The 16,697-nt window shown below is 38.4% G+C and overlaps 1 protein-coding gene across 1 annotated transcript in view; it reads left to right on the plus strand.

The window, feature by feature from the left end:
• Positions 1 to 16,697, plus strand: part of PIGN (phosphatidylinositol glycan anchor biosynthesis class N) — a 100,040-nt gene that overhangs the window by 6,562 nt on the left and 76,781 nt on the right. Inside the window, 3 exon segments of the mRNA XM_030970994.1 lie at positions 7,283 to 7,543; positions 12,118 to 12,239; positions 13,342 to 13,440. Of these exon segments, the coding sequence (XP_030826854.1) occupies positions 7,317 to 7,543; positions 12,118 to 12,239; positions 13,342 to 13,440 (448 nt within the window). The 5' untranslated portion in view covers positions 7,283 to 7,316.

The following is a 16,697-nucleotide window of genomic DNA, read 5'->3' on the forward strand; positions in this document are numbered from 1 at the left end:
CATGGCGTGGATACTGAAAAAGAAAAAAAAATCAAAAATCTTTGCCAAAGTGAAAGCCATCAAAAGGCATGGGATGCCATGAAGTGCAGGGACGTGCACCAATGCTTGCCAAAATTGATCTCCATTGAAATGCTGGAAACAGAAAAGAAGGACTTAGGAACACTCTGGAATGGATATGATCAAAGGAAAGGGAAAGGTATAGAAAATGTAGATTATGCTAGCCGGTTGAATAGTGTTGAGCTACATGTTATAGTCAGCTTGCTAGCATAACTAAATAGTACTTTTGAACCCAGAAAGTTCTGAACTCTTTTACTAAAAAAAAAAAAAAAAAAGAAAAAAAACTCCCAACTTTTGAAAAGGTGGGAAACTACAAATTGAGTCTTTGACTGCCTTTTAAGAAAGTTTTACTCTATGCTTGCGAGATGTGGTCTCTTTTTTTCCTTCAAACTGAAGCTTTTGGTAAATTTGCATTCAGAGGCTCATGTGTAAGATCCAACAGATGTGCTTGTTGCTGTATGACATAATTCTTGTTTATTTGTAATGGTTGCTCTCAGTAAGCAAATGTGACTTAGTAGAAGCAAAACAACTTCTGCCAACTTTTTAAAACCTTCATTATTCATACTAGCTTCTCTAGAACATACATAAAGCACTGTTTGTTTGTTTTGTTTTGTTTTTTTTTTGTTAAAGGGTATTTTTTTCCTCTGTGTGTATATATATAATACATTTGCAAACTAGTTTTGCAAGAGTGTAGCTGAAAGTTATTTTTTTTTCATCCTCATCTCTGTGTGTTAAGTTAATATTTATAGTATGATCCTTGCCCCTTTGTTGTTAAAGTGCAGAACTGTCATGCTTGTATTGGTACTTCTGCTTTATTGTGTATTTTTATTGCAAATGGCTTTTAAAATACCCCAGGGGGCCTTCAGCCTTGGTTTGTGAGGGAGAGCTCCAGTAAGACAGAAGACTGCTGTGGCAAGCTGCCTTCCTTGTGCTTGTCTTTTCTTAAGTGCCACTTGTCCCTTGACCCTGACCTGTGAAAACTGGTAGGATGTGTCTTATTAGACACTGTCAGGCTGATGTTCTTTCCCCAAAAGTGCCCCATAAAACTTTTAATGTGAAGAATCTGTCTACAAAATCTCAAAGCAGGTTAAGAAAAAAACAGTGACATGCAAACATTCTTGTTTTATTCAAGAATGCAGAAATCTGAGGGAATCTTCTACTTTTGTTGGTACAAAAAAGAATTAATCAATCTATATTGAGATGAAAAAAAACAGAGTATCACAGTGATGTTTGAAGAAGACTTGCTGGTAGGGTATTGCTGAATGACTTAGAAATCAAGAAATATGCAAGAGGATTTGCAGATACCTCCTGAGACCCAGCATAGGTCCTCCAAATGCTGTTACCCAGTGAAATAATTCACAGCAAGATCACTCAGGGTTTTTTGTTGTTGGGTTTTGTTTTTTATGAGTTCTGCATTTTTAGCTGCATGCATCCTGAGTGAATGTAATGCTAAATTTCTATGCCATGTTTTGCCTGCACTTGGCTAACAAATGGCACAAAAGGGTGGTGCTCTTGTTTTCTCTTTCATGCCTCAAAAAAGTAATTGTTTCTTAATGAAATGCTCTTCTTCTGTTTATCCCTGCTGTCCCATTGTCAGTGTTGTTCTCATGTATGGGCTTTTTTTTCCTGGAAAACTTGTGGATAGTGTTTCCCATGTTTAGGATAATTCAGAGAAAATTGCATAGGCTGACACTGGGGTGACTGCTTTGCAGTGTGTTCAAGTATTGGAACATTTGATGCTTCATTGATGCTTTGCAGGCCATAGTCAAATTTCTCTGTAGGGTGATAGAACATAAGAAAAATAAAGAGAGTGTAGAAAGTAATCTTACACCTAAGGAGTTGCAGCTGGGCCAATTATCAAGGATTAGGAACAGGCCTGACTTTAACAGGCCACAGCTGTAACCAATGAGAAGAAGATGCTATAAAAGAGTGGGGTGGCTGGTTGAGAAGGGAACTGGAGTCAGTTGGCTCCTTTGTGAAGAAGAATCAGTGCTCTGAGGAGCTGCCCATGAGAAACACCAAGAAGGTATGGAACTTTTGTGATAAGAGATAACAGTATGGAACCCCTGCAATAAGATGACAACATTTCTCCCTGAAAAATTCTGGCAAAAGAGACTTTTCTAGGCAGGTGGAGTAATTTTGATTATCAAGTGATGTTAAGAAAATTCAGTGTTCTTTGAGCTCTTTGCCTCAGGTTTGGATGTGCTTTACTGAACCACATTTAAAATTTAAAACAGTTGTCATTTGTTATTATAATCCCTAAAATGCTCAGTGAAGATGTTGAATGTAAAATAATTTTAAACAGATGGTTTGAATTACAAAAGCCACTTCAGTGCCAGAGCAAGTGGAAATACTGTAGTTGCAGTTTCATTGTCTGGCAGAGTATATTATACTTCAATAGAGAAAGAAAATGAAAATTTACTAAAGAGGAAAAGGGAATTTATCATTTTCCCACTTCATACATGATGAAGTCAAGATGAGGATTTGGGGTTTCCTATGTTCATGTAGGGAGTGAAGATATGAGAGTGACTCAGAATTGGCTGGTACATCTCTTGTGTACATTACAGCCTTGTGCAGTCAGTAGGTGTGGGCTGTGACAGCAGGAATGACTTGAGTGCATTTCCTGACTAGTGTAGCTCTTTAAAAATCTAAATTAGTGAAAGAATAGGGTAGGGACTGCTAACGCTACCTTTACAGCTGGCATATCATGCAAAGTACTGTCAGAGCACCCCACTTCCATTTGCTCCTCTGCCCTAAGAAAATGATAATGTTTTAATGTGTAGACATACTGTGCAGTCACAACTTTGACAGTTAAATTACAAAAAACACAACACTGTTTAATTGAAAAATATTAGCCAGAAGCACAGCAGACATTCTTGTCTGTTTCTTTTTTCTGTAAAAGATAAGGCCATTGATGCTTATTAAAAATGCATTTTCTTCATTTTAATCAACAGACTTGATGTTATTAATGAAGCATGGCCCCTCTAAAAGCAATTACTAATGTACCTTGAGCTCCTTGTTTTGACACTTCATTGTCCTTAAGAAAATATTTCTGCCAATGGGGCATATTCCATGCAGTATTTTGTGTTTCATTGCATATTCAGAGAAAGAAAAATATAAAAGGGAATTGTTACATTTCATATGAAGAACTATATTGTGTTGCAGCACAAGTATGATTTTCTTTGCTTTATAAATAATGGTGAGAGATTATAACTTCAGAGGCAATGCAACTTAGATGTAGATTACTTGAGGAAAATGAGTGCTATGTTTATTTATGTCAGCCTTCCTGTTAATTGTTGAGGAACCTGATCCAGCCTGGTGCTGTGGGTGTAGCTTCTATGGCATCAAAAAGAAGGTTCAGAAAAAAACAGTCTTGTCAAATTACAGATGAACTTGAAAAGAGGGAAAAGCTCATGTGAAGAAGAGTTGGTCTTGGGTGGCTCATTGCAACTGTCTTGCTCCCCTGCCACCATCACAGTCTGGGTGTTTTAGTCTTTGCACTGATGTGGCTGCTGGAGAGGAACTTGTGGCTAATACCAGGATTTTTTGGTATTGTTTTGATAGGTGTGAATACAAAGAAAGAAAGCATCTCTTCATCCTGTTTGCCACCAGCTGGGAGCTTAAGTTTCCTCCTGAGAATTCAGAGTGAGGGGAGAGAACCACCAAAAACCCCTTCTCTAATCTGCATGTATCACTTTATTCTGGCAAAGTAATTAATTGCAGTCAGAAGGTCCTTGCTGCTTTTCTTTCTTTAATCTCCTAGACCTTAGGGAAGGTGTCTGCTGGTTCTGCCTTGCTGTCTCTCGGATTAATCTCACCTGTGCATCTTCTCACTCTCTCCTCTGCAACATCCAAAGACGTGAGAAGCTCTTAAGTCTGCTGGAGCCCCCTGCATCACCTTGGCACTGCTCCTTTTCTACTTCCTCCATGTGAACAACTTGCATTTAACAGGCAGTGAGTAGCTTAGTGGATCTTTAGTACTTTCCTGTTGAGGATCTGAAAAGAATCTTTAAAAATCCACACCAGCTTTGTGATTTTGACTCCAAATTGTTTGAACAAAAATACTTTATTGGAATAGTTTAAGGTCTGGCATACTGGGGGTAGAACAGTATCATTATTGGCTCTGTACAGTTTAGGAGATGGTGACAGAAGGGGGGAAATGTAGAAAGAAAGGAATATAAATTAGAGTCTGATATATAGCTTACTAGCTGGGCTGTGTCTATAGAGGAGGTGATTTGGCTGTCTGAACTGTATTAGCATTCCAGGATTCTGTTGTAGCAAGTGATATGTTTGGGTGGGCAGTAAGAAATGATACAAATAGGTTGCAATATGCTTCTCTTATCTACAGGACTCAGAGTGCCTTTCCTCTTGGTGTGACAGGCAATGCCTTAACAGAAGAAAGTAGAGTAATGCAGTCAGAATTTGAGCAAAGCTTGTGTTTTGCCCTGTGAAAACAAGGACTGTGGAAGGCACTGCACTAAGAGATTGCCTGAGAAAATATGACAGGACACAAAAATATTGAGATATCTTTGGCTCAAGTTTTCTTGACAGAAAGATAGAAGATGTATTTTCAAGTGGTGGTTTGTTTATCCACATTTTGGATGGCCAGGCACCTGAGGGCAGAGATGTTTTGGCACTAGTCATAAATACTTAGATATGGCTCCTCAGCCTCAAAAGTGTGTACGCTTAAACATTTCTGATTTTCTTCTCTCAGCAGGCTGTGCCTTTTTCTTATAAGCTAGTGCTTAATCCAGCTTTTCCTTTTATCCTGGTTGTTTTTATCTTGTGATGAAGAAATTGTTATTGAAATCGTTATCCTTATTGTTTCCGTGCCTTTTGAGCTGTCTTGAACAGTCGAGCACCAGGTACTGTAGAGAAATTTGCATTCAGCTGAGTGCAATTAGGAGCTTTCTAAAGCCTCTGTACCTGTGGGAAACTATTTGTAAGCTTGAGGACAGAATATTGTTCACAACGTTGTGTTTCAGTGATGACACAAAGTCCTGCATTCAAGGAGCAGTGTCAGCTAAGGTAGAGGCAGAAGGGAGGAATGTGACAGGAGCAGGTGCTTTGGGAGCTGCCTGCCTGGAAATCATGTGATGATGTTGAGCAGTAGGATATGTTGGGCCCAGATAAATGGTTTGGTGTAATGTAATCAAACTGTGGTTGCAAAAGAAATATCCTCTTCTTTTTTCTTTTCTCACTAATTCTAAAGATACTGTAGTCTAAGCATTACATTTGAATTGTGTTGATTTAACTCTTCTTTTCTGTTTGCCAAGACAGGGCTAGGGAGAGTTTAAAGCAAAGAGAATTAGCTAGTGCAGAAAACAGGTTACTATACTTTAGTTAGGAGAACGTAGAATATGTTAAGCTATAGAATTGTAGCACTGGGAGCATGCAACAGGTGGAAGTAACAGCTTTCTTTAGTAGGGTGTTTAGTCTCATCAGTTTAAGGCATGAGTAGTTCATATTCTCTTATCAAGCACAACTGCACCAAAAGTAAAAGCCTTGTGGAAAATAAAACTGATTGAATAAAATGAGCTCTGGCACTGAATTTAGTGGTATTTCTGTGATGGTGATTTCATATATTTAAATTGACATGGGAACTCTGAATACTTAAAAATAAAAAACAAACTCATATTTACAGGTATTCCAAATCTCTTGGAATCTCACTTGTAGACATAAAAGCTTGTAAGTTTCTGAGTAACAAAAAGTTTTTGTTCATTTAAATGTGACTACCACGTGTCTCTTTGAAGTGTTTGAGTATTTTATCTCAATTTTTTTAGTTTTCTCTCCAAATATCTCAAATGAGAAATTGCTATAGTAATGTTTCAGATTAGAGTTGGAGTTGTTGCACCTGTGTTTCAGTAAGTAAAATGGGTGGTATTTGAAGTTATGTTTAAGTTACATGCAGATCTAAATTTTCTTTAGGTTAGTAAGTAATGTTGTGTATTATCTTTCAAATCTTTTTTTAGTGTGTTTCTCTTTTTCCTGCTGGTTTTCCTGGCCTTTTAAGTTTTTGTTTTAAAAAACTTCTTTCAGAGTTAAGGTTATGTGGTAATGAAGCCTTTTATCCTTATTCAGTAAGAGTGATAGATTTACCATATGGTGGCTGCCTGTTTCTGTTTAGTTACTGGAATTCTGAAAGTAACAAGATAAACATTATAAATATATTGTCATTGAGAAGCTCTAACTAAATTCTTAAACAAACTGTTTCTTTTAGAGAAGGGTGTGTATTTACATAGGTAGTCTGAACCTTCCAGGCTGCTAAGAGCATCTGTTTCTTAATTGGTGAATAGAGGTGATGTTTGGCTAAGGTGGATAATTTGCTAATATTTAAATAACTAAGCAGCTTGGACAGCGCTAATAATCTTTTGTCAGAACTGAGCCTCATTCAGGCTCAGGTCCCATACTTAGCTCAGCCAGTATTCATATTTACTTCCTACTTTGCTTAAATAATTACATATTTACTTAGGAGGCATTGCATGAACCCCACAGCACGCTTGAAAAACATGGACATTTTCCAGTGTACCTGTTATTAAGCATATTTGCATCACTAATATGACATCAGAGGATGACAGGGAAGGAAAAAACCACTCAAAAAAGGAATATAATAATTCCTGAAACATAATTCTTCAGCTATTGTGCTTTGCCACTTGTTTTAGAAGAGGAATAGCATTTTGTACTCAGCACAGCATCTTTGTTCTTTTAAAAGAAGGTTTCAGTTTCTAGGCAAGGTATAATGAGCCCAGATTTGATGGCAAACTTGGAGAAAAAAAAAGCAGTGCTGGATGGATGTTTATTATAGGATGGCTTTCTCTTGGCTGTCTGGCGTGCATTCACCTGAACAGACTTCAACTCTGTCGTGCAACCAGCCAGTAGAGGGTAGTATGTTCATGGAGACGTTGCATTGTCTGAGTCTTCTGTCACAGATGTAGCTCACAGAACAAACTGGCTTGATTCAGTGGTTTTTTGAAGCCATCTAACGAATCCCTGAATACCAGAGATGAGTTGCTGAGACATAATGGTTGTCAAAAGTCTGAATTAGTCATGCAGTGACTCTGACCAGGACTTGTGGGGGGAAAAAAACTTGCTGGAAGCAGGAATTGATTATTGATTCCGGGGATGTCTGTGGTTGTTGCTCCCATTCCGTAAAAAATGAAATAAATATTGATTCTGATAAAGTCTCATCTGCCTAACTTTATTTTTCTCTCTCTCTCTCTCTTAGTGTTGTACTTTGCCTTTGCCAACCGGCTGCTGCCATGGATATACCAGTCTTCATTCTTGCGGGGCTCCTTGTGCATTGTGTGTTCTTGGTCTCCATTTTTGACATCTACTTCAGCTCTCCCCTGGTCCATGGAATGACTCCTCAGCAGACTTCGCTGCCACCTCCGGCAAAGCGTCTCGTGCTTTTTGTTGCCGATGGTCTGCGGGCAGATTCTCTGTATGAGCTGGACAGCAATGGCACAGCCCGGGCGCCTTACCTGCGGTAAGCCCAAAGCTACACTGACCTAGCTCAGAATCTCTGCTGCTCAGAGTGACCCCAAGATGTGATAGAAAGTCTCTTTTCCCAGCCCAGCGGTCAAAGAGGGAGTCAGAGCTCTTCATTTCTCGGTCTCAAGGATGTTTATTGTTTCTTATCTATAAAATTCTTTCTCTGGCCTGCCGAGGTCTGCTCAGCAGGTCAGACAGAGGCACACTGTGTGCCCTTGGGGGAGTGTTGTCTTTTTATACTAAAAACTATGTGTACATTATTTACCATGACTTCCCAATACCTATCACCTATGTTAGACAGTGAGTTTCTACCTTAAACCAATCCAAAAATGCCAACATCACTCAGAAGTTGGAGGCCAAGAAGAAGAAGGAGAAAGGCTGGACATGCCCAGATTCCTCCATCTTGCCTCCTCAGCCTCCATTCTAAAAACCCCAAAAATCTATTTTTCACTCTGTGATCAGCTACTATTATTCTACTTAAACTCTCTTGACTTGTAATTCTTTATACAAAGGTTGGTAATTGTTTTTTCCAAGGGCTAAATCAAAGGCACAGGGGTCTTGGGCTCTGTGCCAAGGTCTCTGAGCCCCCTGGGCAGGGGCTCAAGCCCTCCAGGGCAGCCAGGGGAATTCCCTGGGTTCTAACAGACCTACAGGGTTTTGCTCTACACAATGTTGAGAAGAGAACAACAATTGTGGTGGCTTGAGTACTGCCTTCCTTCTGCCCTCAAAGTAACCAACTTTGCAGAGTTACACCGTGCAGAAATGCATGAGCTTGGGTTGGTGTCCCTTGTCAGGAAAGCTACTGAAAGTAGGACAGTGTAAATTGAGTCCACATTGTCCCCTGAACTGTACAGATAGCCAGTAACTGAGAGGGGAGTGACCTTTCTCCATTCACATCAGCAGGGTATCAATTCTGAAGCCTTGCAGTCACTAATTTAAACTGCTTCCTGGATGCTCAGTTTAAGAGTAGTAGTACATTAACATGCTTGTCTTCTAATTCTAAGCTACTGACAAAACTTTTGAAGGAGTGATTAAAAGAGATGTCCTGAATAGATCTAACAGCAGGCTGCCACTTCCTCTTCATTCCACCCTTCCTGTGTGCATGACCCTGCTTCCTCCCTTGTACTCTCTACAGTGTGTGTCTAATTGCTTAAAGGAATGATTTAGTTTAGGCTGTGAAAAAATAATCCTGCTAAAAAAGTGTTTAAAGTCATATCCTTGTGTGCTTAGAACTATTTTTTGTTAACTTTCCCTGTCTCCTTATGTCAAGATAATTATTTGAGCATAAGACAATTTTCTACACTGAAAAAAAGGCAATATTAAATAAGACTACTTTTGTGTGATCATAGAATTGGTTGGGCTTGAGTATCAGAGCAAACTCAAATAATCAGTCATCTGAAGCTCTTTGGGCTTTTGCAGTCCACTGCTGCAAAAGTGATACAGAAATATGAGGAGTCCTGCTACATTGCTTGCCAGCCCATATGGGCTTACTTGTGCCTACTTCTGCTGCTGTTACTGTTTTTATAGGGTGCTCTGCCACTGGCAGGTGTCTGCCACATCGGTGTGAGTTTACCATGTTATCTTCTAGCTGTGGACTTGACACTTATCCGAGAGCAGTTTCTTTCCTTAGCAGTAAAACTGTTGGTCTTTTGGACCACCAACCCACACCATCAAGGTATGAATGCTGTAATAGCCCCATCACTAGGAGCAGGGGTGAGTAGTGGCCAGGCAAAAGTTATAATGGGTATTTTCTTTTACTCAGTGATATGAGGTTTTAAGTTTTAGCACTCAGCATTATCATGGCTATATAGAAAAAAGGTAAACTATGTACTAGTTTGTCTACTGCTGGAAAGTTGTCACTTTTGCTTTCTCTGCTTGACTATGTTTGTGGAGTTAAGGACTTTGTATTTCAAAATCTGTAGAAGTAAAGCATTGTCATCAGTGCTGAAAGTACATGGGTGAATGGAGGGGAAGAACTGCCTTGTAACAAGCAAAGATGCTTGTAGGTCCCTGAGTGGAAGAAAATGCCAGTAGAGTGTGAAGTGCCATCTGTATTTCTCTCATCTCTCATTCTGCGTAGAAGTACACATGTGTGTGAGCATGTATGTGTGAGAGATGATGAAAAGAAAAAAAACATGCAGCCTGCTGTGCCTTTTGCAATGTGGAGGATCAGGCAGCCCAGAGCATATCTTTAGATCTATTACACGAGCTGCCACAATTTCAAAGCAACAGGTTCAGAGTTTTGTCCCTGAACCTTTGAGCTGCACAACTTCCATAAGTTAACTTTATGAACAGGCTGACAAGATCATGTGTTAGTTTCTGGAAGTGTATCCTTTTCTATTCTGCCAAGTTGTTGCTGTCTGAACATTCCTTTTTCAATAATACTAACTCAAGGTATATGCAATTTAATACAAATTTTACTTTTTTGCAGGTTCATTCTTAAGTTCTAAATGTTCAGTCCCTTACCCACTTTATAGTAGTGGGCAACATAACAGCCAGGTTATTAGTCTTATCCAAGTGGAGTACCTTGGGAACTACTGCATTGTTAATGAGGAAAGATTGTCTTTAAATGAGCAAGAGCCATTCTTGTAGCAATGTGCTATTAAAAGAAGCAAAGTTTTAGTAGGTACATGGAATTAAAAATAAATATCCATTAGGCTTGAAGCAGATTGTTGGATAATACATGTATGCCAAGTACCTAGTCTTCCACAATATTTATGAAAAATCTGGTTTTCAGCAGTGTTACCATAGCTGTGAGAACCAGTAAGTGATCTGAATTGCTGCAATGGTGATTTCAGGGAAGAGGCTTTCTTCCTTGCCTGTCATGTTTCAGCCATATTTCTATATCATATTAATATTTATCATTATTATTACGGGTAGCTAGTGTTTATGCTGCCATGGAAATTAATTTTTTTAATGGTTCTTCTGAGTAAAAGGCATTGAAGTAATTCAAAGTATCTAAAGTAATTTTGAGTAGGTAAATAACAAATTTATATGGCTTTTTTTCTGCCTGGTATATGTTATTGTTGACTTCAGATCCTGAAGTTATCCTATTGTTGACAAGCAAAGGTGAAGAATTACTTTGCAATTCAATAGAAATAGATTTCTAATTAAATCAATTTTCTACCTTTTGTTACAATGTAAGTCTGAGGAGAGCTACAAGTGTTTTATTTTTGTTTTAAATCATTCATGAATGTTAGTGCAATACATCCTGATCAGTCTGTAGTGAGAAAAATAAGAAATCACTTTGACTAATACATAAATCCTTTTTTCTAATTACTTTTTTCAGTACAACTTGTATTATTTCCTAGCTGAGATGAGAGTAGGAATAACATATTGGAGTGCTGCGTCTCTACATGCCTTTATATTCCTCACTGTTGTATTTGGGCTATTCCAAGTAGTTCTGTGAGCTTTCAAGTAAGTTTGAGCATGTGAGGTCTAAGGTGAGTTTAAAAAAACCCCAGCAAACAAATGGTGAATGCTGCAAGCTTAAAGTGGAGCCTGAAATTTTAGGGTGTTTAAAGGCACGAACTTAGAATTTACTTGGACTGAAACACATAAACATAGCAAATTTGGTAGTTTATATCATGAACAACAAAATTTTAATTTCCTGGTAACTTGACTGTTAAAAACTACTTTGAATTTTTTCAGAAGATTCTGCTGGTTTTTCATAAAAATCAGTAAAAGATATGTTCTGTTGTGTTTTGTTTTCTTTTTTCCTATGCTCTGTGAGCAGTGAATCTTTCTGTTCTTCCAGAAGATGGAGACAAGAAAACAGCATATGGTAACACTCACCTCTTGCTTCCTGACAGGCTCCAGCTGTTCAGATCTTCGGCCCATGAGAATAGTTTATGAGGCTGTTTCTTATGCTTGGGCTTTGTCCTCTATTTTCTTTGCTTTTTATCTGTTGTAACTATTTACTGTATGTGCATAAACCCTAGACACTTGATGTGTTTCTGTGCATGTGGTGAGAATGCATTCTCCTTCACTTCAGTGTAATTGCAAAAGGTGCAAGGTTTACTTAAATTTTCTTCTTGCTGCCAAGATTATTTGCACCTTAGATTTATGTGGGGTTCAAATTCTCTTAATGTTGCTTCCAAGATTCAGCACAGATAAAGGCAGGCATGGTCACAAGAGCTAATTATAATTGAGTGTATTTAAAGAGTAAGATAAGATTGAACTAGACACTTTCAGGCTAAATGGAAAGAACAAAGAAGACTAACACCAGGCAGAAACAATCTGTTGAGGGGGAAAAAAGCTAAAGAGGAAGGCAGCAGAAAAAACCCAGTATATGTTAACTTTAGGTGTATTAGAAGACCAGCTGAACTCATCTGTTTGCAGTGCTGATGGGCCACGATAGTGATGTTCTCTGTACAGTGTTGCAATATAGAGCTACTTGCAGGTTAACATTCTGCTTGTTCTACTGCACAGCAGGTGGTAGTGAAAATCTGTTTTAGTATGGGCTTTTTTTGCATTTCCTGCCTCATATCTACCTGTCACTCTTTTTATCTGGAATTTGTTGTTCTTTGACAAGTCATGAAAGTTAACTGCCTTGAATCCTTTTTTCAGGAGTGTTCTAGAGAACAATGGCAGCTGGGGAATCTCTCACACCCGGGTCCCAACAGAATCCAGGCCAGGGCACGTTGCACTTATTGCTGGATTTTATGAGGATGTCAGTGCAGTTGCTAAAGGTAGGCTGGTCCTAAAGCTTGGAATGTTGTCCTCCAAAGTACAGTATTTCAGTGATGTGCTGGGTTTTCTGGATGATTATTGATAAATACTTATGTTGTAGTTTGTATGCCAAGATGATATGGAAAATAGTAATTTTGGATGGATTTTCAAATCCTAATATTGATAGCTAGGAAAATAGCTTACATAAATTAATATTTTTTAATATGGTTGAATTTAGCAGCCTGAACCTAAAAGCAGAAGCATCTTATAGCCTCACCTCTTCATGTAACAGAGTTTTCAATTATCATTTGGAATGCACTAGGATATGGCTAAGTAGATGTTGCAAACAAGAAATGAACTGCGGTATCTCAGCTGAACCATTGGAATTGGAGAATCAGGAGCAAAATAAACTAAAAGCCCCAAGCCCATGTTTTGTCCAGAGCTTTTACTGAGTGTTTGGGGCTTATTTATGTGGAACAGCCCTTTGCATTACTGACTTGGTCTTTTGTGTGCTCCTCTGTCTTCCCCCAGGCTTCCAGGCCTGAGCACTAGTCACGTGTGCTGGTTTTGGACAGGGGAGTTGAGAGGAATTACTTGGTCTTGTCCATGTTCCTCATGAAAAGGTTCTTCCTTCTGACAATCACTACAAATGCAGGATAGGCAAGGATACTTAGTTAAGAGCAACTCCATATTTCTGTCAAGTGCCTTTTCATGGAAGCATCTTGAAGGTTTTATTGTAAGGAAGTACAAATGACTTCTGGAAATTTATGTGTGTATCTTATTGCCTGAAATGCCAAACACTGAGTTCAGGCAACAGGAGATGCAGAATTCAGACAAGTGCTAGCTGTTTAGAAGGTAAACCAGCTGTGTGCTTTGCCTGTTTGAAACCCTGCATAATGAGATTGGTCTGGTTTTCAGCTCACTTCATAATGAATGGGGGAGTAATTATAGTGGATGTTTAAATGGAATTAAAATCAAGATGCACAAATTGGAGTTCATTGTGAAATAATTTAGGGGAAACTTACAAAAAAACCCCACAACATTTTGCATGGACCATCAATTTTAGCAGTCAATGCGATCTTCTGGCAATGCCATTTAAATGCAGGTATGTTTGTTTAACAGGATGGAAGGAGAATCCAGTGGAATTTGACTCAGTTTTCAATGAAAGTAAATATACCTGGAGCTGGGGAAGCCCAGATATTTTGCCAATGTTTGCAAAAGGTAAGACTTAACTATGTGTTAAAGATTCATAAAATTATCAGGCAGTAAAATATAGACACTTAGCATTTTTGAGCTAGAGCAGAAGGTGAAAAAAAAGTATTTTCAGTTTGTGTATTTCTGTGTACTTGATTTCTTATTTGTGACATGAAGATGGGGTGGAGGAAAAGAAGCAAGCTTTTGATGAGGATATCACTATTAATTATTCATTAATTTAAATAGGCCTTAGCTAATTCTGTCAGTATACCAAAAGAACACACCTTTAGTTTTAAGGATGTAGTATTTTTTTCTTTGGTGAGGTTTAAAATTCTTGTTTTGCAAGCCTGCAGCTGAGATTTTTCTTCAAGCCTGCAGCTTCCAGTGAACTGAGAGATAGAACTGTAGGCTTGCTTTTTCAGAGTTGGAGCTGAAGAAGTAGCTTATTATGGGTTATCCTTCTTCTACTTACCACATTAATATGTAAAGGGAAGAACTGTGTGAAAGCAAGAATTTCCTGGTACTGAGGTCTTTTGCCTGTGGTGTGCAGTGTGTTAAAGTCTTGTCAGGCCAGTGCAGTTGGTATTTGAGCATGCAGAGATTGCTGAGCAACGCTTCAAATGTTTAAAGGTTCTCCAAGTTTAATATTGTTGTTTTCTTGGAAGGATGAGTACATATACACCCTTTCACATAATCTCAGAATAAACAGACTCAAGTGAAAAGGGGACAAGCTAAGGGCATGTGCTGCTGTTCTGTTCTGGGCTTTTGTATTGACAAATAATAAGAAAAATGGGATAGGCAGGGTAGGAGTAGAATGTAATATTGGTTTAGAGAAAATGTACATCATATTTCTCATGATGATTCTTGAACTTTTTCTGAACTCATGTCTCTTCCCCCTCACATCCTGACATTCCCCCCATGCCCCTCTTTTCTGCTCTTTGCTTAAGCCTCATGAATTTATGATGAGCTGTAAAAATATCTCCTGATCATTTCCCATGACCTCAGATTACAGCTTGTATTTGGAAATAGAGTGATGGTGGTGGGGAGAGGGGAAAGGTAGTCGCCCTTGCACAGATTATTTGTGTTTTAAGGGATATATTCTTGGGAAAATATTTGGGGAATTCAAGAATTTCCCAGAGCCCTGTCTTTCTACTGGTTTTGCTTGAGTTAGATTATAAGCAGAGGACTTGTGAGCAGCTTTGATGTTATCTGAAGAGATGTGCAAGGATAATACTCTCTATATGGCTTGTTCTGAGTGGTATCAACAATGCAGCTTCCTTTTGCGGTGGGGGGAAAAAATCCCCCAAAGTTGGCAAAGTTTTATGTATCTGAGAAGTAGATGCTGTGTCAGAACATGAATCATGATTTCTCATGATAGAAGGACAGATTAATTTCTTTTAGAAAAAGATAGTTCCCTTTCTTTCAATGAGGCCAAGTTTTATAGTATGGAAGGCAAAGGAATCAAGTGTTTGTTTTTTATCTTTACTTTTACAAAAAAGCAAAGAAGGAGATAGATGCACATAGCTCAATTTCTTTCTTTTCATGTTGCAAATTAGTGAGGCCACAGGACTCTTCTTTTGTATATTTTATCATGCCAATATGTTCCCAATTTTACTGTCTCACGACTTGCATTGGATGATGCATAAAGAGTGTATGATACCTGCTGCCTTTTGGGAAGGATAGAAAAATCCTTTGTTTCCTCTATTTTCTCTGGGTATATTTCTTGTAATAAAATATATATTTCAAGGAAGTATTTGAGAATTCTATAAGGAAGTAAAAAAAATGCTCACAGATTTTTTTTAAATATCAAAATAGATATACATGAAATCTAAATTTGGCAAAGTTTTAATGACTGTGTGATTAGTATTTCAGTCTGAGAAAATGTCTGAATTACCTTTTTATCTTGAGCAGGATTAAAAGGTATTTGTTTCTAATAGTTAACCTCACTTAAGATACACAAATTCATGGTGCTAATTTTAACTTTATATTCTGTGATGTTTTTAGATTTTGACCTTGAAATTATCTAAAAATAATAGGGATTGAAAATGCCTATTTTGTTTCCTTAAAACTTTGAGTTTCTCTTCTAGACTTGCCAGGATTTGAGGTTTGACCTGAAAAATCTAGCCCTGTACTCTTCTGTCAGTGATCTGGGTTGGAGTGTATTACAATGTCATGCTGAAAAAGGAGCTGAGACTGTTGCTTCTCTAAGGGGAAGTAGATGCTTGTTTGTTGTGTCCAGATTGCCCTTTGTTTCATGGGCTCCCCTTCTCTTTTTTGGAAGCTTCCACAAAGGCTAGGGTCATTGTTTTAGCTTGAGTATGAAGAAAGGCATCATCAAGATCATAGGAACACAGGGACAAACCATTGTCAGGATTATTCTGGACAGACAGACCTCTCCATCTTCTGGTTTAGTTCCTTATTGTTAAACAATGCAGAATTTTTCATATCCCTTGCATTGGCTGTATTTGATGACAGCTGTCTGATGGCCACATACTGTCCTGCTCAGTGTCTGACTGTCTTTGTGTATTCATTCTTTTTCGCCCTCTTTTGTGCAGGCAAAATTTGCTGGCAAATTCTCCTGCCGGTCTGGAGTCTGACCCATGACAGACTTGTCATGGGTCACAACCTGCCCCACTAGCAGAGTGAGACATTCACTTTCTTCAGGACCTAAATCTTATTTTAAGAGTGTGATAACTTCATCCCTGATCCTAATGTTTGAATATGGGTGCTAAGTGTGAGATATAATGGCAGAGAAGAGAGCAAAAGCAATAGGTAGTATCTTGTTTGGGAGTTTCTGGCACCTCCAGTTATTTCCCGTGGTGTAATAGCATCATCAAACCCAGCAGCTCTGTCCTTCTAAAAGATGTTTTCATCCCTGGCTTTCTTCTACTTCTCTATCCCATCTTTGCTTCCTCATTCCCAGACTTAAAAAAAGTGTTGGCGTACTGTTGCCTGCCCCCTCAAACAATAGAACTAAGATAACATTTCCTAACATTTTGCATAGTAGAAGTTCTTACTAAAAAGAAAAAAAAAAAGACAAAGAGAAAAGAAACAGTTATTTTATAAGCTATGTAGGCACTTTCAAAACTTTTCTGGTATGACTTCCTTTTGCCACCATTTCTCTTTGTAGCTGTGCAGGGTTGGGTGGACTGTTTTGTTTTGCTTTGGTAGAAATTAGAAATGGGTAAGTGGTAGATGTGTTCCTTTGTTTTTCTGCAAACTCTGAGCTGTCATTGTCTTCTTTGGGGCGGCACCTTTCAAGGAAGGACTTTTCAGGTTTGCTG

Source organism: Camarhynchus parvulus, chromosome 2, assembly GCF_901933205.1.
Source record: "Camarhynchus parvulus chromosome 2, STF_HiC, whole genome shotgun sequence".
In the NCBI taxonomy this organism is placed as follows: Eukaryota; Metazoa; Chordata; class Aves; order Passeriformes; family Thraupidae; genus Camarhynchus; species Camarhynchus parvulus.